The 23530-nt window shown below is 44.7% G+C and overlaps 1 protein-coding gene across 1 annotated transcript in view; it reads right to left on the reverse strand.

The window, feature by feature from the left end:
* The window catches only part of GLIS1 (GLIS family zinc finger 1), a 177966-nt gene extending 163289 nt beyond the window's left edge, over nt 1-14677 (reverse strand). Inside the window, 3 exon segments of the mRNA XM_054286108.1 lie at nt 13840-14223; nt 14456-14488; nt 14491-14677. Coding sequence (XP_054142083.1) covers nt 13840-14223; nt 14456-14488; nt 14491-14677 — 604 coding nt within the window.
* Nucleotides 14678-23530: the final 8853 nt, after the last annotated feature.

A 23530-nucleotide genomic window follows, 5' to 3' on the forward strand; every position in this document is an offset into this window, starting at 1 on the left:
CCTGATGTTTCACACTGTGACTTTATGCAGGCTTGTTTGGATCTAACAAGGTCCTTATTTTTCTACAATGCAGGAAATAAGGAAACCAGCCATCAATTATTAGAAGCGCAGCAGATCTGAGCTGCGTGGCTGTAAAACAGATTTTTCTTTAATGAAACTGAGCTGGCATTTGCCAGAAATAACAAGTGCCCAAGACCAAAATGTAAATCAAAACTAAAGGAGAGTTTTCAAAACTTTGAATCATTGGTAGCAACAGACAAGCTCAGAAGGAGGTTGGTATGATTTTGGAATGTCTTAAAAATGTGTGACTAATATGACTTCTAAAGACATTATTTGTGAGTTAGTATTTCAGTCTCCCCACAGAAAGAAAACATCATGACCAGAGAGGACCAAAATGTTTGCTGTAATAACTGTGTTAGTATGTCACTATTGCTGGGCTAGGAAGGAGATTGAACCTCTGTTTTCATTTCACAGAAAACAAAGAAAGGGAAGATGTTAATGTTGAAAATCACCAGTGCCTGGCAAGAGACTATCACAACCCTTATCCATATCCCCATGTGTCCAGGTTTTAAACCCAGCACTTGGTTTTAGCTGGTCTCAACCCAGGCCCTGGCAGACAGCAGGTTCCATCACCCATCTCTGAACAGACTTGTCTACACCAGGAGTGGTGGTGCTGTTTGCTGAAGGGACAGACATAACAAGAGAAAAGAAAGGGTGGGTTTGGAGCAAACAGTTGCTAGTGATTCCCTTGCCATAACTACAGTCCAAACTGAGTGACTGTGGCAATGCTCCTCCCTCCCTGTCTGTCCCTACTCTCTGTCACAGAACCCAAAATGAGGGCATAAATTTGGCTCATCTGGATGCCAGGCACACAGACTGCAATGCAGAAGGCACACAAAGGAACTGCAGCACCAGGTCTGGAAGAAGGAGATGGCCTGGAACCCAGTCTTTACAGATGGCCTGGGATCCAGTCTTTACAGATGGCCTGGAACCCAGTCTTTACAGATGGCCTGGGATCCAGTCTTTGCAGATTGCAAGTGGAAGCCCTTGGCAGGGTCCAGCTTGTCCGTCTAGTGATTCTGCCACTGAATGCAATTGTCTGTGGTTGATATTAATAATTTTTTTCCATAGGAACATTCAGTGTCTCTCAATACCAGAAGGTTTATCCTTTACTAAACTGTGCCAGGTTTGATTACACTTGCAGTCAAAAGCTCATCTTCCTTCTTGTTTTACCCTTCTCAGTTTCCATGAGATACCATTCAGCACTCAAAAGAATCCTCGGGTATCACTTATTTCCTCCTCCACTACATCTCTGGAACAGACCAGATTCTCTGTAATCTTCCATTAGTCCATGGGTACCACACATAGGTCAGCATCTCCCAGTTCTTCTCCAAGTCCTTTGATTTTTCAAAGCCATTTAAGAAAGTCTGAGCATTAACCTATCTTCCTGCAATCAGAGTGATAATTTACAGAAGAATTACATCTCTTCCCTAAGCTTTTTAATAATGCATCATATCACCTCATACCCTATTAGAAGTGTTATTTTCTCATACCAGTTAGATGTGACATGCCAATCCTTTTCAGTGGAATTGCTTTCCAGAACATGCACCTATAAAAACAGTTTATATCTTCCATGCCAAGGTACTGCCTCAATTGCATGACACAAGAAAATACCTGCTGTAAGGTTCCTGAAGACTGCTCAAGAAATCCATGTCAAATGCCAGTCACTTCCTGATTTTTATTAAATAAAAACCTTCCCTTAAACTGAGGGAACAAACTTTACTGGTAGTGGCTTTCTATATTCTGTTAGGATTTCAGCAAAAACTGTTCAATATCACTGGGAACAAAACCCAAACTTTCAGAGCTGTATACAAAGCACTGTCACTGTACAAAATATTTATATCTGGTGTGCATCTCAATTTCTATAGAAGTCAGTTTCTGTTCCTTTCAAAAGGAAAGTCAGTTTCCTTTCCTTTCAAAAATATTGTTTTCTACACCACTATTTTTCTGCCATCCTGCCATCAACATTGAACCTAACAATTGAAAATGCATCCCAGAAGTCTTATCTACCAACGCATTTACCTCTGCCAGCCTCACTCTCTTGTTATAAAACAAGAACTAATTTGATGAACTTTTAAAAAGAACAGCTTCCTTCAGCTGCTCTGTTAATGCAAATTTCTGCCACATTCCATCCCCAGATATGAACAGTCTAAACTCCACCTGGACCATGAGGATGTAGATACAACCAACAACTGAAGGTCAATAGTGCTGCAGGCCTTCAGTTAATTTTTGTATTTGGAAAACAGGATGCACTGCAAATGAATAATAATTCAATGTGAGCCTAATTCAGTATCAATAAGGCTATTTCCTTCTTCAGAACAATGGCTGGCATTTTCTATCCCCAACAGGCAATCATTTGTTAGCAATGGCATGTCCCCAGAATGCCACAGAACATTTCACAACTGCTTTGCACATAAAATCCATCATTTTCCATGCCCAGTTGTCCCACCACTGGCTCTCCCAACTGGTGTTCTTCGAGCCCTTCACTCAGCCTGGTTTTTATTGCATGCCTTCTCAGTGTTTTCTTGACAAACAAATGAGTGACCAGAAACACCAATGTTAGACAAGGAGGGATTTGAACTTTGTTCAGCAAGTCAAAGAGGACAGAAGCCTGGACTACTACAGCTTGAGAGACCTCTTCTAACTCTCTAGTGCCTAAGCAGTTGAGTGTAGGAATTAAAAATGTCACAGGAAAGACAGCTGGGCCCTAAGAATTACATTCCACAGTAGGATTTCCACCCAGCCTGTCTTTAAAAACTCCAGCGATAAACAACTTATGCCATCCTTGGGCATCATATGTCAGAAAATTAGTACAGTCCTAGAAGGTATCTTTCCTACTGTCAAGCCCACATAATCCCTGTGGAAGAATAAACCAATCCAGAAGACACAGAAGTGCTGAAGATCAGATTCATTTTACAAAATATTTTGTTTTCAACAAAGAAAACCTACAGCCATGCTCAGCTCAGAAAGGATGCAAGAGGAAACTTCCTTCTGGAGCAGCAGAACAGGAGCAGTGCCTCTGACACACAAACTCTAACTCTGATCTACAAATCACTCTGTGTAGAAGCTCCTTCCCATATATAACATATTCTGAATCAGGGCTGCTCATCAAACTAGCTAGCAAATGTTGCAATCAGCAGCCTTCACACTGGAACCTGTATTCAATCTCCCAGATTGTTTTCTCTAGTGGTAGTTAGTGTCATAATTCATTTTTATCTAAATGCTAGCTGGCTATGAGGCTGTTTTTCACCAAGTTTGTCTTATTACCCAGGATCCAAAATGACCTCCCTGTCTCTTCAGAGTGACTGCTTGCTGCAGAAACATCTACCCCACGCATAAAACTTCTTTATCACCTCTGATATTTACTGTTCTTAATTTCCAAATCTTCCAGCAACTTCTCCAGCAGCTAATAAAAAAATCTTTTGTTGGCATCAACACTAACCCTTAGCAAAAAAAGTTCCCCAAGCAGGTTAATCTCATTTTGAGAAACTCAACCTGGGTACCACTGAGGCTGCAAGTCTCTGCAAAACACCAGTGTTTTCATTCTAACCTGTCAAATAAAGTGCACTTGTAGCCAATGCTATCAGACTTTTCAGCTCAAAACACTGCTGATGATTAATCATCCCAGTGGTCTGCTCTCACCTTCTAGGTTTGGGTCCCTTTACATTACCTTTCTATGACTAATCTTGCAGAACACAGCCACTTGTAAAAGTATCTATAGAACTGGCAAACATAAAAGCAACAGGTATAAAAGTGCATTTTGACAAAGCAGTTTGAGTACTTATGCCAGCAATCTCTGCCTAATAGCTTCTGACAGGATGCAGTATAAGAGAAAGGAGATCTCATATGAATAATGATTCCAATAAAAGCCAGCCAAATCACCCTGACAGATTTCAAGTATTTACACATTCAGCAGACCAAAAGCTATTTACATCAGTTGCCATGCTTCCACTCATTTAGCCCACAATTCAAGTAAGTTACAACCCTTTATATATACATTTAAAAATAAACTAACAGCACAGTGGCTCTGTTAGGAGGCCAAGAGAGTAGAAAGAAAAGGTCACTAAGACTCAAGGGCAGGGAAAAGAGCAAGTGGGCTCTAGGAGTAAATATCCCCTTCAATTTCTTGCATATTCATCCAAATCAGGGAGATGCTGAAAAGCATGGGGATCTTGGTTCTGCAAGGAGAACCACCATTGTCTGTAGCTTATCCCCACAAAACTATGACGAGTCAGCAAACCTTGAATAGCTCAAGAACTCAAAGAAGAGTAATAAAAGCAGATTTGTGGTAAGTTGGCAGGAGGAAAAATAAGAAGCAAACTGTTCAGATTAAAAGCGTGAGATGTCTTCCTTTTGCCAAGTGAACTGAGTCCACACTTGGAGAACAATTTTTTATGCATAAGCCCTCCAGACCTCAAGTCTGCCTCCTTTTTATCTACTCTTGGATTTAAAATGGCATCACTTCAGATTTGCACCAGAGCTAGGGACAATGGGATCAGGCCAGCTCAGTTTCAGTTGAACATAAACCAGCACTGATAACTTCAAGGAAACTGAACATTACAACAATCAGATATCCAGAAAGAAGGAATTTAGTGCTGCTTTTTCTTGCTCAAGTCTCAGCTGCATGCAAAATCTGTTCTGCCAGAGTGATGAGGATCTTGGGAACCTTGCAGTAGCCACCTGCACCTCAAAAGCCCAGGGACACACAGTCCATTGGGTGATTTCTGCCTCAAGAGCAACGCACACTAAGAGACTTTGCCATCTGCTGGGAGGCAAGAGCAACCCAGAAAACTGGGGGGTGGGGAGTAAGAATTTTCCTTCCACCAGGTACTTTATTATATGTCAAACACTGATCCCTTAGTGTAGCCTTCTTTCCCTCACCTCAGCACATCAAGCACTAAAATAAATGGGAGATTTTGCTCCTCTGCAATAATTCATCAACTGGCAGCACAATCCAGATGCCAAGCAGCAACAAGCCCAACTAAAATGCTGTGTTAAAAACCTTACTCTCCCACTGATAACAAAGATGGATTTTGCACTTTTCACCACTCATGCTCAGAGACTCACCACCAAGGGCAAACACCAGGACCTTCATGCAGCCAGGAGAGAAAGCCAGTCCATGCACACACTCCAGCAAGTGCACCCGGGGCTGATACAGCCACACACTGCAATGCCACGTCCTGCCCCAGCACCACATCAGACCTCAAACAGAGCACAGCCACATCATCCCAACTCTGCACCTGAACCGAAAAACTCTGTCTCTCAGCACAGAAAATCAACCTGGCCCTGAGTTTGCCCAAACAACTGTCCCGTTTCTGGTTCCAAAACTGGCTTGTCCTTCTCTACACCATGCTCTGCTATGCCCTTGCTGTAGAAATATCACGACCAGAACACAGCATTGCCCCAAAATGATACAAACAGTGCAGTTTAGAACAGAGAACAAGCACCCTTGCTCTGTTCATCCAAAACATTTATATGCTTGGCCATGTTGGCTGCTGGCACAATCCCTCACCACTTTTGTCTGTTTCACATACAATGGCTGATCACACCAGCTTTACACCCCTCTATGGTCTTGAACACAAGAAAAATTGAAGGTGAACGTGCTGTGCTAACTGATCTTGGCACCTGAGCTACTGGGCTACAAGTGCTTACACTCTTTTTTCTCCAGGAGAGAATTTAACACTTGGATCTTCTGTGTCTAAAAGGAGTATGGAAGAGTTTTCAAAAATATTCAATACTGGCCTCTTCCTGAAGTCAACGCCCTGCAATTCCAGCAGGAGCAGCAAGGCAAAGCAAGAGTTATGAAACCTTCTGCTAAATCCTTTCTGGGATTTTCCCAGAAAATACTGGGTAATAAACCAGCAACGTCCCCTTTTATCTGTTCTCACTTTAACTCTGTCTTCTCTGTCCAGCACAGATGGGGCTGGGAGGCAGGCAGGACTTACGTAGGGAACACTAAGTGCTGACGTAGAGTGAAGTGAGTCCTTCTGCAGTTCCTGTCTATTTATTCTCCTCTCTTCAGCCACTCCAGAGATGTTCCATCCAAGAGCACAACTCGCAGTCATCGTGACTGAGCACTCCCTCTCTGGGAAGGATTCAGGTTAAATCAAAGCCAGCTGCTTTACAGAGGGGCAGGAGGCTAAAAAGTTAAACAAAATAATAATAAAAAATGCAATCTAGAACCTACATAGATAGGAAATCTGCTCTTGTGGTTCAAATAAATAACTCTAAGGTATTTAAGCCTCACGCACAGAAAACAATTTTGTAACTTTTTAAGTCATCCTCTTGCATTGTTGTTCTGCCCTAATAACTCTGAAATGTGCTACTCATCTCTCCCAGTTAAATATCCTGTTTCACAAGCCCACTCCTAGATATCTGAAACTGCACAGCATTTCTATCTAGCTTTAGGCATCTAGCATTCCAAAGAATTAATATTTAAACTTATTATAAAGGAATGGGGATTGCGTTAAGCATGTAGTATTTAGCAAAACATTCATACCAATAAACTGCTGTGCTGCTTGTCTGAAGCACATTTATCATCCTTTAAACTCAAAAGAAAGATTATGCTCCAAAACTGACACATGTATCTATTTTCCTTTTAATACAACCAAGACTTAGACAGGATTAGAGAGTGGAAGCTATCAAATTTCAATTTTAACAATACACTTAAAATTATATTATCTTTCTTTGCCTAGGGGATTGTTGACTTCAGTATTTAAGTGACTTAACCATAGCAAATTGTGAAAAAGCACTGAATCACAGCACTTATTTTAAATAATCCTAGACCCTCTACCCCTTCTAGGGAAGAGCCTCATGTTAACATTTTTTTACATATTACTGCTCTTATATCTCTTGATTGTATATATAAATGAGTAAAGAAACTTTAACCTGTTGGAAGACATCACTAATTGGTATTTTTCCTCTTATATTAGCCTTTGATTTACACCTCACATACGTTCTCCCAAGCCAGCACATGTAATTTATTTACAGCACTGGAAGGCAGGCAAAATACTTCATCTACTGTTATACAACCTTCTACGGGGTATTAAAATACCAGGCCCCTGGAGACACACTTCATATAGTTCAGCAAGTTCCAAAATAAACCAAACTACCAACCCCCTAAGCACTTGAAACAACAATGGACATCTGTATTAAAAAGTTAGTTTTTTACTGCATTTGATGATGTCGCCTTAGTGTCATTTTCCCTCTGGCTAATATGCAAACAACATGGAAGAATGAATTTGCTTTCTCCTCATTGTAAAACAACTAACAACTCTATAGCTCTCACAAAGCCCTCTTATCACACACATAAATGCCAGAATTAAGTTTTTGATGGTTTGCATTCATTTAACCCTTAGAACAAATTTGGTGCCATAAATTCAATCACAGTGCTCCTTACCAATCCATTCAGCAAGGTAACCACATATATTCAAGCATAATGATGGAGAAGTCAAACATAATTATTAGAGTTAAAGTAAAACAGTTGCTTTAAATAAAAAGATGTGAAGCACTTTGAGTTGGGATCAACCTTGTAATGCTCAAACCTCAGCACTTTGGGATCAACCTTGTAACGTTCAAAACCTTAAAATCACCTAATATACAGGATTTGGATCAATTTCCTTTTGCAGCTCTGGAAATGTCTCATCTGTTTTACAAGCAGTCCTCTGCCTACAAATAATCATTAACAATCATTTCATATAGTCAAGCTAATGACTGTAATAAAAAAAAAAAAAAAAAAAAAAAAAAAGAAGAGAAGTCCTTGTTCCAGGTAACCAGTGAAGCACAGATTCTCAGAACAGAAAGTTCAGGTCCCAACCAAGATTTCACATACAGAGTGCCAGAAATGGAACAGGAGGGGAAGGAGAAAGGGGAACTCTTTGCCTCCATTCTTCAAAGGCTGTGCAGAAGGCAGTGCCGCACCGATGCTATCTGAACGCAGGGACCGGCCCTCGCCTTTCTTTACACGCCCCATTTGCAGGCAATAAAACGGCCCGAGTGGCTCTGACTGCTCCTTCCCTGCTCCCGGCCGAGATAACAGCTGTGCCATATTCCCAAACACATACTTCTGCTATTGTTTGCACATTCGTGGGGCAAGATTAGGCCGTGCCACGGCCGGCGAGCGCTGCCCTTGCTGTGGAACCCTGTATTCTGAATTACAGCAATGTGCTGGGAAACAGCGTTGGGTGGCGGAGGAAAAACAGAGCAAACAAACCCCAGACCATTAAAAGGCGTTTCAGGCACTGTGAAGTGATTACTAGATTGCACGCCTGGTTCAAGCTTGTTGACATACAATGATAGAAATCTGGAGTGCAAAATGGAGTGGTTTGCGTCTGTTTTCCCTCTCCAATTACCCTGCCATCAACATCTTCAACAGTTCTAAAATCACTAAACAGCAGAGTTTCTAGAATAATGGTAATTACGGTACTGAGCATGGGAATTATATTCACAGTACTACAGAGTTCTCTCATAATCCATACGTTATTCCACTTCCTAGCTTACAGATGGATTTAATAGAAACGTGTTATTTGTTCTACAAGCTTTTCCCTGTACACAGGAAAAAGAACTCCTATAATATTAGGATTGAAATACTGACCCAGCTAAAGTTAGTGGCAAGACTCCTACTGATATTAATAATTTAGGGTAAAATTCTGTCCTTCTTACTCAACAAAAAACCAAATCACTTTACTGCAATGAAGCTGTACAATGTCCTAGAAGACATTAAATTTAGCCATTTCACAAAAAATAATCTATTTTTGTAGCCCTCCCAGAATATAATCTCAAGTATACTAAAGATTCTCAGCATACACTTAACAGCTTATGTGTATACAGGGTTGAACTCTTAAGATACAAATAATGAATTCAGTTTTATCTAAATGATAATTTAAACTGGTCTATGTCCAAAACTTTGTAGTTGATGAGACTGATCACAGAAACAGTAATGTACATACCTAACCACTTGCAAGATGTAGACTTTCATTTTTTTTCCTACTATAAAAGAAAAAAGGATATTTTTCTTCTCACTCCACTTAGCCCAGCATATAATGACCTCCATTATTGTAACATTTTAAAGACAGAACAAGTAATTTCTTATTTTTAACTTCTATTCCTTCAAACAAAACTCAAAATCAAATAAAATATTTTCTTCCAATTATTGGGCTTATTTCCTTGTTGAGAGTAATCTGACATTATCTGTTATTCCATATAATTCTGCACAATATTAAAATAGATACAACATTTATTCCCTTCAGCTTTTCCAGTAGCTGTAGTTTTTGTCATGAAGCAGAAATGAGTTTATTTGCTTTTACAAGTACTGAATGCCTTTACATGACTGGTTGATCATTAGATTTCCTGGTTTGTATTTGCTAAATACTCTCCACTAATGATTCTTAAATTACAATGGATTTAATGATTAGACACAATTAAATTATTTTAAATTAAATCCATGAAAGTCCCATCCTCAAGTCAGTGAGTGATTTTGCAACACAAATCATTAGAAGAACTTCATTCACCAGCAAGTAACGGCAAGTTATTTGCCTATTCAAGACAAGTAAGCATTATAGGCAGTTTAAGGGAGGAGAGGACAGTCACAATTTATTCCAAATGAATTTATGAACGCATTCTCCAATTTGCAGTTGTTTCTCCTTTCTCCCCTTACAAAACAAAATTAGGCAAAAAAAGAGACCATGAAATAAAAATATAGCTCTGTAACTGCACATTCTGTTCAGACCAACCTTTCAATTCCTTTCTGTAGCAGAGTTCAAATGCAGCAAGAGAACTAGAGTGAAAATAAGAAATAATTACTACTGCAGCTCTACCTAAAACTGAGTTTAGAAATCACCATGAACCTGTCCCTGTCTCCTTATCAGCCCGTAACATATTTATCAGCTCTAGGCAGTCACACTTGCTCCAGTGGGATAATTCAGGTGAACACAGATAAGGTGTAAGAACGAAAATGGCAATCAGGCCCAAGACCAGTCAATTCACCTAATAATTCATAAAACCAAAGTATACACTTCTGCTTAAGATCCCAACAGCATAAGCTGTTACTTTCACAAGGACAGTCCTGACAACCAAGGAAACAGTCACAGGGGGATTAAATGGCAAGATTTACCCCTCCTTCTCAACAGCAGAAGGAAATTAATACATTTCAATACATTGCTTGTGTGTTTGCTGAAAGCAGCTACAGTTAACAACAAACAAAAAAAAAATCCAAGCTGTTTTCTCCTTGTCTGAATAAAACAGACTCTCAACAAGGAAACATCCAACTACTGCAACTCGACCAGCTTATTGTTTTGCCCACTGTAAGTTAATATCTGAAGTGGTTGCTGCAAAGGTCCGGGCCATTTGGATGGTTTCCCAGTGGCACAGCTAACAGGATAAATCTCGTCATTTCTACTGAGTCATGAATTAGGTACACTGAACAAAACTGGAAAAGAATGAAAAGGAGAAGTGTTTCCTGGTAACAACCATAATCAATGTCATTTAGAAACTGAGATATTTGGCATCTTTATAGATTACTCTTTTGTCACCACTAAAACCTTCCCAAAAGCTTCTTCCCTGTAGACAGTAAGTATTTTGCTGTGTTACTTTCAAAACTGTAATACCGTAGCATGAAATTCAACAATGTGGAACCAAACCCAAAGAATCCCAGGAAAACACTGTAAAATGGACTTTATACCTTATGGCACAGTCATTCTATGTCAAATGCCTCTAGAAAGCAGTGTCTGTATGCAAATACTCTGCCTTGTTACACACAGGGAAATCAATGACCACGAAAAGCATGGTGCCCATCATAGCCAGACACATCAGAAGGGGTTGGCTGGGTGAGAACTGGGCATTTATTTTAAACAGCTCCCAAACAGAACAAAATATGAAGCACAATTCCTAAATAGTGTTATTTTCAGCAAACAACCAACAGCTCCGTCCTGAAAAGTTTAGACCCCAATGATCCAATTCCCAGAAATAATCCTCACCACAACCCCTCAAGTTTTTGTTTGGCTCTTCAGAAAGTCCAAAAGACTCGCTCAGGCATGGAAGCATTTTGCAGGATCATAACTTAAACACTGTGAAACAGCACAGTAACACCACAGAGACACTGCAGCAGCAGGATACTTCTTTCCCATTGTGATTACTTCAAAGCTGCCCTTTTTATTAGTAGAGCAGTGTATCATTTTGATTCATTCTTTCTGGAAAAAAAAAAATTAAAAAGTAAGACTTGTTTAGGAAAAAAAGACCTTAGAGGCAACTATAAAAATCAGTTTTGCTCCTGTTAGAGAGCATCTTTTACACTTCCTACTTGCAGCTTTCAACTGTGGACAAACCAAAACCAGGAGGCACATTCTGTAATCTAACCCAGACTGCAGAGGGAATTACTGGGTACATGGCACTCTGGCACACGGGCACGATGCTCTGAAATCAAGCTGTCATCAGTTTCCTTCCCAAAACCTTTCACTGGGTAAATCTGAGTATTTCCCTCACTTCCCCATCTTAGCTTTATCCTGGTATATCACATCCACATGCTATTCCAGTCCTTTATCTTCCTCAGGAACCAGGGTTGGTGGGAGATGGTTTGTGTTGCTCCTTGAAAGAGCAGCAGCTCTGCTGTCTGCAGCACAGCCCGCTTTAGACACACTCTGATTTGTGAGCTGGAGCACAGTGAGCACTCCAGAATACCCCTGTGGACATTAAAGCACTTGCTGACACTGTCCAGGTCAGAAGGAGCAGCACATCCCACATATTTTAAATCAGACTTAGAATTTTACTTGAAATTTTACTTTCCCTAACTCCTCCTGAAAATGTCTTCTTGGGGAGGAAAAAAAAGGCAAAATCAAACCAAACAAAAAACCCCAACAAACAACAGGAAGCCAGCCAAAAAACTCAGTGTTGCCATCTTTGGAAAAATCCAACATTATCCATCAAATCCTCCTGCTCAGTTAAATGAGCCCTCTCCTGCCCATGGACACCTACTTACTGCCATGACTCAAGTCACCCATACACTGAAGCAACCACAAGGTAACACCCTGGACAGAAAACATGCTAAACAAAAACAGCAACAAAATGTAAAATACTTTTTTTCCCCCAGTGGTGAAAATGGGAAATTGATCAGTCAGGAAAGATGAATTAGGAACCTTCTCCCATGCCCACCTACATCTACTGTAAAAATCCCAAGTGAATGCAAAGTTTAATTCTTCCTCTTTCCCTCCCTGAATTCCTGCCCTCTTCAACAACAAGAGGGATATGCATGAAAAGAGGGCTAAACAGCTCAAAGGAAAAAAAATATTTTAAAAGTATTTCAACAGTTTTCCTGGACAGGGCAATGCATGGGCAGGGTTTTAAGCTAGTATGAACCCTGTCAAGTGGCACCAACCTCACCCGTGGGACCACAAGGGACTGGAACAGCCCTTGAGTCCCTTCCACAGGCACGATACAAGAGCTTGTAGCTCTCCCTTTATACTACGTGAATCCTCCTTCTCCCCCCTCCAAACAGGAGCCTGTGTAACAGACCTTCATTTCACTCCTGCCAAACATTAACAACCTCTTTTTTTTTTTTTTTAATCAGGAGAGAAGAATTGCAGCATTAACAAACAGAAAAATAAAAAAGGTAATTTATAACCTGGTGCTCCACTCTGTCTGTATTCAGTGGTGATGAACAAACACATCCTCGAGGCTGCAGGACAGACCTAGCACAGATCGAGGTGTTCATTAACATAACTCCGTGGCAGTGAAAGGTGCCATCACCCTAAGTAACAAGCTCACAAAGGAAAATGTCACTAGTCCAAGGGCACGCAGCCTACTTTTGATTTTCAGAAGAATGGACAGAACTGGAAAAAATCGCAGTGAGAACAGTCTTACAGTGACAAGATAACTGCACTTACATATCTAAAATACAGAATGTGAATAAACTGATAGGAAAAGAAAAAAGAGAATTACCTTTTAACTTTACAGAAAACATTATCTTAATGTTAATCACCTTAGGTGTACCTATGTCTCTGCAAGCGACTTTGTAGCATAAAGAAATGCTCCAATTCCCTCTGAGCCCATCCAGTGACAGAGGGATTATTTTAAAACTGAATTTTGATTAACGAATTTCAGCTGAGTTAACCAGTTCTAGCTGAAACGTGTAATGAACAGATTTTTAGTAAGCAACTCCTAACCCTACTTCAGTGCCACTTTCTTTAACGATGGAGAGCTGAAAATCAGGCATTTGCTAACTAGCAGAATTTGACCTTTCAGGCACCAGGAGTTCCCAAGTCTGAGGATTCACCGCCTGAATCCAGCATTTGAAACACCTCCGTGAAATACAAACTATAAAATCCAAGCAACCGTGGTGAAACTGCTGAATAAGAACCAGGCATTTATTGTCAGGCAGGCACGCTCACAAACAAACACCCCACACGAACTCTCTGGCGCAGGACAGACCAGCCCAGTCTTCAGCACCAAGCCCAAAACCACCTTTGAGAAGTGACTGCATGAGCAGCACCAGCTCAGGACAACTAAATAAGATGCTGGTCTCAAGATTTTTTAAATACTATATTTTTAAATACTATTGAGAGACACTCAGCTTCACGCTGGAAAAGTACAGTCTGGTTTATCCTGTCCCACCAAGGTGCTCAGGGAAAAAAAGTTTTAAAGCTTGAAGTTAAATAAACAAGTTAGGAAATACACTAAAGACCAGAAAGGGGGGGGGGGGGGGGGGGGGAAAGCTTGTTACGTTTTTATTTGTGTAGTGAATAGGTTTTTGGTGATGGTAGTGTTTAGTTCATGCATTTTCAAACTCACCCTTCACGCTTTGATGTTTCTGCTGCTGGAAATAATCTTTCGAGCCTCTAGCGCATCGCAGCTCCTGCGCCCTGGGCAGAATCGGAATCCTCTCAAATATGCTGGGTCGTTTGGGGATGAAATCTAGCAGAGCTGCTGACATCTCAGGGGGGCTCTGCTGAGGCTCCGTGTGGTCACCGCCGTTACTGACAGATACTTTAAAGGACATCTGAGGATTCAAGTGAGCTTTACCAGCGCCGGGACGAGCCACCCGCGGCAGATCCTTCTGAGACGCTCCCTGGCATTTGTCGCTCACCTCGACGCGGGCGCTGCCTTTCTGAGCCGCGGCGAGCTCACAGTGCATGTCCGCTTGCGGCTGCTGCTGCCCGGGCCCCCGCCGCTCTCCTGCACCGAGGGCACACGGGCTGTCAGCGCGGGCGGACCCGCCGCCTCAGCCCCCGCCTCAGCCCTGTGCCCTCCGTGCCGCCGCCTCCCGCCTCAGCCCCGCGCCGCCAACGGCCGGTAACCGCCGCGCGTGAGGCGGCGCAGCCCGCAAAGCTCACCCCGCAAACCTCACCCCGCAAACCTCACCCCGCTGCCCTCATGCCGCGGCCCCCGCCCGCTGTCTCACACACACCGGCCGGACGGGGGAAGACCCGGGGCGCTCGGACCCCGGCGGCGGCTCGTCCGTGAGAGACGGGGCGGCCGATGCCGCGCGTCGGCTTCGCTCCCTCTCTAGGCAACACAGCCGGGCTGCTCGTAGCCGCTCCCGGGAAGGCGAGCGCGGCCGGGAGGGGCGGGGAGGGGACCCGGCACACGGGCGGGTTGTTTGGCGGCCGGTGCCTTTCAGCTGAGGCATCCGAACAGCGGCCGCCCCGGCAACCACGGACGCGGTGGCAAAGCGGGTTCGCCACCGCCGGGCTGGCCGCGGCCCCCGAGTCACCGGTCCCCGAGGGAAGGAGGGAGGGAGGGGGGAGAGCCCGGCCGGGCGCGGTGACAGCCGCGCCCCCGCGCTCCTACCTGGGAGGGGCCGCCCGGGGGGACGCGCTGCCCGCCGGCTCCCGCCGCCGCGCCGGGCGCACGGGCTCAGCCCCACTCCCCCGCCGCAGGGCCGGCTGCCAGAGCGCAGGCGGCCCGGGCCATTACCCTGGCGCGGCGGCGGGGCCAGCCGGGGCGGGCAGGGGGAGGGCTGTGCCGCCGGGGCCGCCCCTCGGGGTTTGGCAGCGGGGTGCGCCCGCGGGCCCGGTCCGGCTGCGGATCCACGAACGCGGCACGGGGACCGCGGTTAGGCCGTGCTTGCGGGGGCCGGTGGGCCAAGGTCAGCCTGAGAATAGGTGTGCCCTGGGTCCGCACCTTTCTGGTGCCCGCCCGGTGCGGAGAGTCCCTGCAGTTGCCCACTTGCCTCCCGAGCGGTCCGTGATTTTCCCTCCCGCTGCCATGGGCCCGGACCCTTTCCCTTGTCCGCGGTCGTCGAGGGTCCTTGTGCCTGTCCCCAGGCAGTCTGCTCAGGCGTGCGGCTGCCCCGGCACTGCACATCCACAAGGCAAGTCGCCCCTGAACAGCTGGCAGTGCCCTATAAACAGCTACTGTGCGAAAGCCACAGCCACTGCAGCATGTCACAGCGGAGCAGCAGGAGAGAGCACAGCCTTGCCAAGGACAGGGGCTGGGAAGCAGGAGATGTGTTGGAGGTGGGTACAACCTGGCCAAGACATCCCTCTGGTGATGCAGTTCCAGCTGCATTCAGCGCCTCAGTCTATGGATGTGCCTCATTCCCTGCCTGCCCCACAGGTGCAGGAGCTGGCCCGTGCCCACACAGACAATTAAGCTAGCTCAGAGCAAGCACCACAGCATAGTGACATTTGCACTGGCTCCTCCTGGGCCAGCTTGGGTCTGGAAGCAATCTGGTCGGGTTTATTAGCTTGGGCCTGATTCCAAGCGAACGCAGGCTGAGCCATGATGTGCAGCTTTGCACCAGAGAGCTGTACTAACCCACGCTTTTCTGGCTCAGGGATGTCTGCACCCTCCTGCCCTACATGCTGCTGTCAGCACAGGTGCAGCACAGCAGGTCTGTAACACACCAGGACAGCTTGAAGATAGGAGAGACTCAGAGTCAGCCCTGATTTACATGGGTGTAAATCAGACAGACATCTGGCTGGAAATCCTGCTTGTTCACAGCAAACCTAAAGGAGAGGCTTGGGAGATTTAGCACGAGGAGGAGGGACAGCTACTGAACTGGCATCTTGCTACACCCCTCCCGAGGAGAGTCATGCAGCGAGACAAGAGATCTTCATCTTCTTGTAGCACAGATGCTGTACAGAGTGCCTCACTCACAGTTTTATCCAGCCCTTAATAACGCCTACCACGCTGCAGTGTACAGAGTACAGGAATGGTCAGGACAGCAGGGCATGACTTTTTCTTGGCAAATGCTATGAATGTTGTGGATTTAGTGGGAGGGAAGCAACTCTCAATAAAAGATACAAGATCTTGAGATAGAACAAGTAGTTCTGGGAGAAGCAGTACTAATGACTCTCATTTGTAATGCCTCTCCTCATTCCTGCCTAGCATGGATGACCTGGGGTCTACCAAGCAGGGAACTTGCCAGCCTTTCCCCTCAATAATAGCAGTATTAGGGTCTTTTTCTTCTGTAGGACCACATCTTAAATTGTCAGAAGTTAATAGCTGTCTGTCAAATGTGGTTGAAAACTGGTAAACGTCCTCTGAATATCTTAGTGGGAACAAGAAGCTACAAAAAAGGAAAAAATCCCCACCTTACCCCCTATGGGAAACAAAACTGAATATCAACTAGCTGGAACTGAATATCAACTAGCTGGCACAAATGCTGAATTGGAAGGTAACGTTCTAGGGATTTATGAAAACAAAGTAAAAATTTTCAGTGTACATTATCACACCATCTCTTAGTGCTCTGCTAACCTATGCCCCCATCTCCCACTCGTGTCCATCCACGGGGCCCTCAGGACCAAGCTGTTCTTTTGCTTTGATTTGGAAATGCTGAAGGCACCTGGCAGTACTACCACAAGCAGTAATTATTTAAGACAGAAATACACCACGGCAACAGCCTAAACCTCAGTTGACGTGAAGAAGCAGTAAAATTTACAGAGGGAAATATTATTACAGAACACAGTGTAACCAGAGAAATCCCACCGCTTCCAGTGCAGGAAATAAATAGCATTTAGGTGGATCCTGAATGTGGGCTCATCTAATAATGTGCAAATCATTACAGCTATATTGATACATGCTGCCCAAATATCTGGAGGGAGTTTCCTAGAAAACGGGGAGTTTTGGAAATATTATGTACCTTCCTGGAGGGATTTTCTTTGTGGTTAGGGATTTTCCCACAGCAAGCAGGGAGAAGCTCGTTAACCCTCATCACTGCATTCTGTACCTGAGGTCGTGTGTGTCCTGCTCTGAACCGCTGCTGCTTTTTTTATCAGCAATACCCAGAACTTTCTGCAGAATACCGGCAGGTGCCGCCAGTGGCTCAGCAATCGCCCAGGGCTGCGCTGTTCCACGGGCAGGAGCGGGCACGGAGTTCCTGTTCCTGCTCCATGTGCTGGGCACCCTCTGCAAGCCAGGAAAGGTTCAACTGAAGCACATCACAGCTCCAAGCTCCAACAGCACAGAGGGTGAAGGCCCTTCACACCGAGATGGATTTCTCCGTGGCAGATCGTGTCACAGAAATACAGACCTCACAGCCCAAGCTGCAGGTCTCCCCGTATTCCTCCCACAGGAAACGAGGTCCCATGGACTCAAACCTGCGCTCACAGCGCTGTTTCCTCAGGTTCCAGTAAGGCATTTGGCAGCTGCCGTGTCTGTGGTGGGACTGTGCAGCTGGGGATGCCCAGCCCTGGCCCTGAGTGAAACAGATGGTGCATGGACATTCAGGGCTGGATATGTCTGATAGAGACTTGACTCCTAGAGCTGTTGAAAAGCAACGACTTGGTCACTCTGGCGAGTCCACAGACGTGGAGGAACAAGTGCTGGGAGAAACAAATGCTCCTTCAATAATTGTACTAATGCAAGAGTTAAGCAGTCCCTTTTCCTACTGAATCAGAAGACACTTCATGTTTTGGTTCTGGAACAAAGGTCAGGCAAGTGCAATCGTGGCTGCTGAGACTGCTCCATGCCCTGGGTCACCACGACTTTGCTGCATGCACGAGCTGTACAGCACACTCTGATTCACCCAATGTTGTCACCACATCCATGAGCTAGATGGGTGTCTCCCTTCATGTGTCCTTGGGAAAACCAGTCACTGGCCTCTCTCCCCCTACAGCAATAGTCTGCCCTTAGGAAAGTGGGGGGAAGATTTCTCTGTATTGGCCTTCTTGTTCAACATTCCTGGTTGCCAAGGGCCATGGTTGTTGGTCAAGGCATGGCCACAGTTAGGCCACTTTGCTCTTCTCTCTATTAATGATGTCACCATCAGCAAAGCAAACCTTTCAGCTGAGGCACACAGGCCCTCTTCAGTCCCTCAAGCCAGTCCCTGCTTCATTCTGAGTCACATATGAAAGGTGGGATTGCAATTTGGTATAAAAAACATCCAGAGGAATGAAACTGCTTGCCTGAATATCCTCTCTCTAGGTCAAGTGAGTAGGACACAGGTGCTGATTAGAGACTTGCCCATCTGCCCATTCACTCCTAGCTGGTGACCAAAGAGAAAACAGGTAATAGTCTAAGGCTAGCTTGGGCCAGAGTGAAATTGTACCAGTAAGGAGAAGTTGTTTTACAAAGTTTGATACATTTTCCCTACTAACACCAGCGATGAACAGATCATTGCCATGACAGTGTTTTCAGGTGCTTTTGCAGATGCCCAACAACCTTCTTGCTCTGAACTGTCCCTGTGCTCACAGCTGCACAGGCAGACACAGTTTCTGCCTGGAGAGCTGGATACACAGAAGGACAGTGAGAGATCAGCTCTAACAGGAGGTGGGAAAGGACACTGCCTGAAGGAGGCTCCAGTTCACCAAATGCAGCCTCCAAAGCTCTTTACCTCTGTCAGGAAGGGACGGCTGTAACCAGCCACCGCCACAAACCGGATCTTCGAGGAACTCGGAGCAGCTGAGACCTCCCACTGCCCCAGCAGCTCTGTGGGAGGAGAGGAATGAGGCAGAACCGAGACAGTTAAGGTGAGCTGCACACCGCAAACAAGCAGAGGTGAACTATTAATCTGTAGTTCACATATTGAAGTCATCTCTTCCAGCAGGCAACACAACGAGACTTTAAAAGGATACAGTTGAAATTGTGAGAGCTTTGTGTAACTGCTGCAGTGCAGAGAGAGGTGGGAGGTGTTACCGTAAGCATTCTCTTAATATTGGGCAAAACAAGCTCTCTGCTGGGAAAATAACAAACTTTATTATAAATGACCTGGTTGCAAAGGAACTGTCAATTTACACACAGCAGTTTATTTACAGAGGCGTGCCAAGTCCAGACTTGTTTTTGCTTTAATTTACTGCACCACAGATAGCAAAAAAGAAACAACCAAACAAAAACTGAGCCAAAGGAATTGTCTCTGTGAGTATGCTCGTTTCTTAGAGATTGCCCATATCCCTTTAAGGCAGCACAAAGCCCTTCTTTATAGTGGTTTGAAAATGACCTCCTAAATTAAGGCAGCAGGGTCAAACTGACCACATATTATCTAGTGATGGACTCAACTATTGCCTCATAACTTACAGATTTGTTTATAGTTCTTGTAGTTAGAAAAAAGAAATTCCTCGGATTATGCTGACTTATCTTTTAGACACAAACTTCTACAATAGCAGATTTTGTGAAAATCACATGGTAATCTTGAATTCACCTTTGTCTTGCAGAAACTGCGAGAAACAACCATCATCTCCAAAAGCCACTGTAACATTACAGATCCCTCCTGCCTCTCCAGTTAATTGGCAGATCATTCCTGGGAACTTTGAGGAAAACGCATCTAAAGAAGGGTCCAAGCAGGATGTGGCTGTTTACACCTGCAGTTTTTTCCTCAAACATTCATCTGTACTATTTCTCTGCATCAATCCATAAATAGATCTGTCTCTCACATCACATATACACATTATAGGTAGTAAAATAAACTTCAGTCATAAACAAACAAACAAAACCCCCTCAGAACAGCACAACTTAAGGATGTTCAGCTTGTAAAATCCAGTCCTTGACAGTGGGATGTGCCAGGACTAGAATTGCTGGTACAAACTTGACTCATGCCTACTCTAAATGAGTTACAGAACTGGAGTTATGACCCCCAGTTATTTTGCCTAGGGTTCCATATATTCAATGCACTGAAGAGAGTGATTGCTGAATGAGCAGCTAGTCAGTCTTCATTGGCACAGTGTCTGGGCCACACAGGGAATGTATTTACTGAACACCAGCCAAGCCCTGTGCAGAATACAGAATTATTCATTTACTCCAGGGCGTTTCTTTGGTGTCCATCTCTGCAGCAGCCTACTGATTTGGACACCAACATTTCATTATCATCACTGGAGGTGAGGGAGGGTGGGGTCAGGCTAAATCCCATTTCACAACAGGGGCTCAGAAGCCAAAATCTTTGTTTTGAGTGCCAAACTTGTGACAAAGATCAACTGCTTCCCTCACCCTTTGTTCCAGGTTATTTAGCATTTCCCATCATTGTCTATGGTAAAATTCATTTCCAGTTCCATTGGTTAAATTCAACCCTTGGTGTCCCAAACAGAGCATGCAGAATCTGGGAGACTTGCAAAGTGGCCACCTGTGAAGAGCTGAAGTGCTGTAGAGGATCTCTGTGCAAAACACAAAAAAGACAAACCCATATTTCCCTGGCAGTTTTCAGCTTGCACCAATTACAAGAGTGGACTTACCTTCCAAAAACACACTGTGGTTGCTGATAAAGCCTTCCCAGAACTGATTGCAAGACAAAAACCCCTCAGTACCCAACTTTGAGATGCAGCCATGCTCAACCCAAAACTTTTACCACCCCTGACAAGGTCCACAGTCTGTACCTGCTCTGAGCAGTGACCTCTGGCAGTGAGCAGACAGGAGACCCAGTACCTTACAGAGCTACTGCCCCATCTCCCCGCTCCTCAGAGCTTGCCCTGGAGATGGGCAGAGTCTGTCTCTTGAGCTGAAACTTCAAACACTAGTAAGCCCACAACTAGAATTTGCTTAGCAAGAGCAGAGAATGATGCTTACACATAACCCTCAACAATCTTTGACTCGCAGGCAGTTCTATATTTCCATTCCTAATTCCTGCAAAATTTGTCCAGGGCTCTTGTCATACCTTTTCAGATAAGATGCAGTTATATACAGCAGCCCACCCCAGCCCTGTGTTTTAGGAGTCAGATTTAAAAGTGGAGTTATTCAAGAAGTGAAAGGCAAAGCCTGTCATTTTTTGTGTGTTTTGGGCAGGGGTAGAGAGGAACTCAGTACACTCAGCACTGGTTCCTTTGATGATTGCATGAGTACATACATGTGGCTTAGGCCAGAGTTTTCTCTGCAATTCTTACTGTAGAAAAGTAAGAAAAGAAAACTGAAGAGGAAATTCCTGTGCCATCACCATTTATTGGATGAATCAGCTTGCATATCCAACAGGGAGCTATTCTCACTTGAATTTGTGCTTTGTTCTCATGGTAGGCTCCAGAGACCCCATGTTCATCTGTCTCCTGACTGACTAGCTCCACTGTAGTCCCAAGATTTCTTTAAGGACAGAAAGGTGATATCTTCTCTAGGTTATTTTTTTGTTTTCTGAAATCTGAGCATGGTGCAGGCTTTGCTCCCTCAGACACAAGGAAGCTGCACTGTTTGTTTATTCTGTGCCATTTGTGCCAATCTGCCAGATGCAAATCTCTACCATGAGTCTGGAGCAAAGGAAAGCAACATTCTACATCCCCTTACAACACAAGAGCTTGGCAAACCACATTCCAGGCATGTCCACAGCACTCAAATGCATTTAACCCACACAGCAAATACATGAACGCAGTACTGGTGATGGAGAATATCAAAGACCACGGAGGGAGGAGGATATGGGGACAGTGGGGAGGATTCTCAACTTGCAGTGTGGTGTCTGTGATGATTCCACACAGACTTTCACTGTTCTATTGCTTCTTCGGGGAGAAGTGGTGATGGGAGTGGTGGGAACGTGGCTGCCATGGGCATGTGAAGCCCTGGAGCTCCAACACACCTGCTTGAACAGGGAAAGCTGCCACCATTCATCCACAGGGAAAGGGGAGAGCACTGAATGTGGGAAGGCACCTCCACAGCCAAGGGTGCTCCTGAGGCCACCTCCACGGATTCCATACCTCCACCCAGCCCTCCCTAGGCAGAGCACCCATCCCACAGGTGGCCACGGGCAGGAGCTGGGGAGGCCTGGCAAGCACAGAGCCCAGCCTGCACCACTTGCCTGTGATTGAGCAGGTACAGAACATCCATCAGCAGGAGCCTGGCCCTTCCCTGGCTGCCCTGGGAGCTGCAGGAGCAGGTGGGAGCTGGGAAATGGCTGCTGCAGGCCTCAGGACACGAGCACGGCACACACAATGCAGCCTCTGTTCAAAGCACGCAGCAACAGAATCGAAACCACTTCATCTCAAGGGGCATTCAGGCCTGGAGCCGTGACTGGCACCGGGACAACAGAGTGGCAGAGCTCCTGCTGAGGGAGCGAGTCCTGCCTGCCTCCTGTGGCTACAGCAGTGTGCAGGAGCTTCAAGGACCAGGCCCCTCTGCATTTGTCCAGCCACAGTCTGAATTTTCAAAGCTGTATCTCAGAAAATGAAGCAAGATCGGTTTTTTTTCAGCTTTATAACAATGCTCAGGAGCTTAAACCTCTGTTTCATTACTCCACTGTAACAGGAACATGGATCTGAACCATCAACCACGTACCTCTCCAGAGCTGCAGTGGATATCATTTCAGGTACTCTTGACTGCAGCTCTCTTGTGGGAGAGGCAGGTTGTTCACAAGGTTACCAGAATACTGTTTCACCTGTGCATGCAGCAGGCAATCCAGCAACAAGATGCAGCTCAGCTTTGAGATGATTAAACAGATGAAAAATATCAGGCTTGAAGGATCCAGTTCAGTTGCAGCTACACAGAAACCAACTGTAAAAAGGCTTTATTTTTTTTCCTCCGTACCCAGAATGCAGAAATGAACTCAGGAGACTCTTCCCCTACCTCACAGAGGCTTCACAGACTGATTCTTATGTTAAGACAAAAGTCTACAAAAAGACTTGAAATACCACCAGTTTGCCAGGGGAATAGAATTATTCCCAAAGCCAAAACCAGAATAAGATGTTATCAGTTACTCAGCTTCAAAGGGCACCCAACATACACTTTATATTCTTGTACACTGTGATTCACAGGCATGAGATATTGTTAAAGATGCACTTTTAAGTTAAAGCTTAAAAAAAAAAAAGTCTTCAGCTCTTTAAATATTGGAGCTGTTAAAGAAACCACAAAGCAATCAGCTTTTCTGTCATAGGGAGAATGCCATGAATCACACACTCATTACAGATATGTGCAAATCTCTGCTGCAACACAAGGACAGAGCTCAACCACTTTGCCATCAAAAAGTCATCTACATTTTAAGCTCGTTGTTCAGAACTGTAACACTTAATTAGAACTTGCAGTTTATGGCTGTTGGGAGTGTTGCAGAAAATACCACAGCAATAAAAAAAATACTGCACCTGTTCAAAACTGTGAAAAATTTATTTGAAACATTCATCTGCAGTATTTGGGTTACCAGTTA

The sequence above is a fragment of the Melozone crissalis genome, unplaced genomic scaffold, assembly GCF_028551555.1.
Source record: "Melozone crissalis strain CALT ecotype California unplaced genomic scaffold, PUWL_Pcris_2 ptg000045l_1, whole genome shotgun sequence".
Taxonomy (NCBI): domain Eukaryota; kingdom Metazoa; phylum Chordata; class Aves; order Passeriformes; family Passerellidae; genus Melozone; species Melozone crissalis.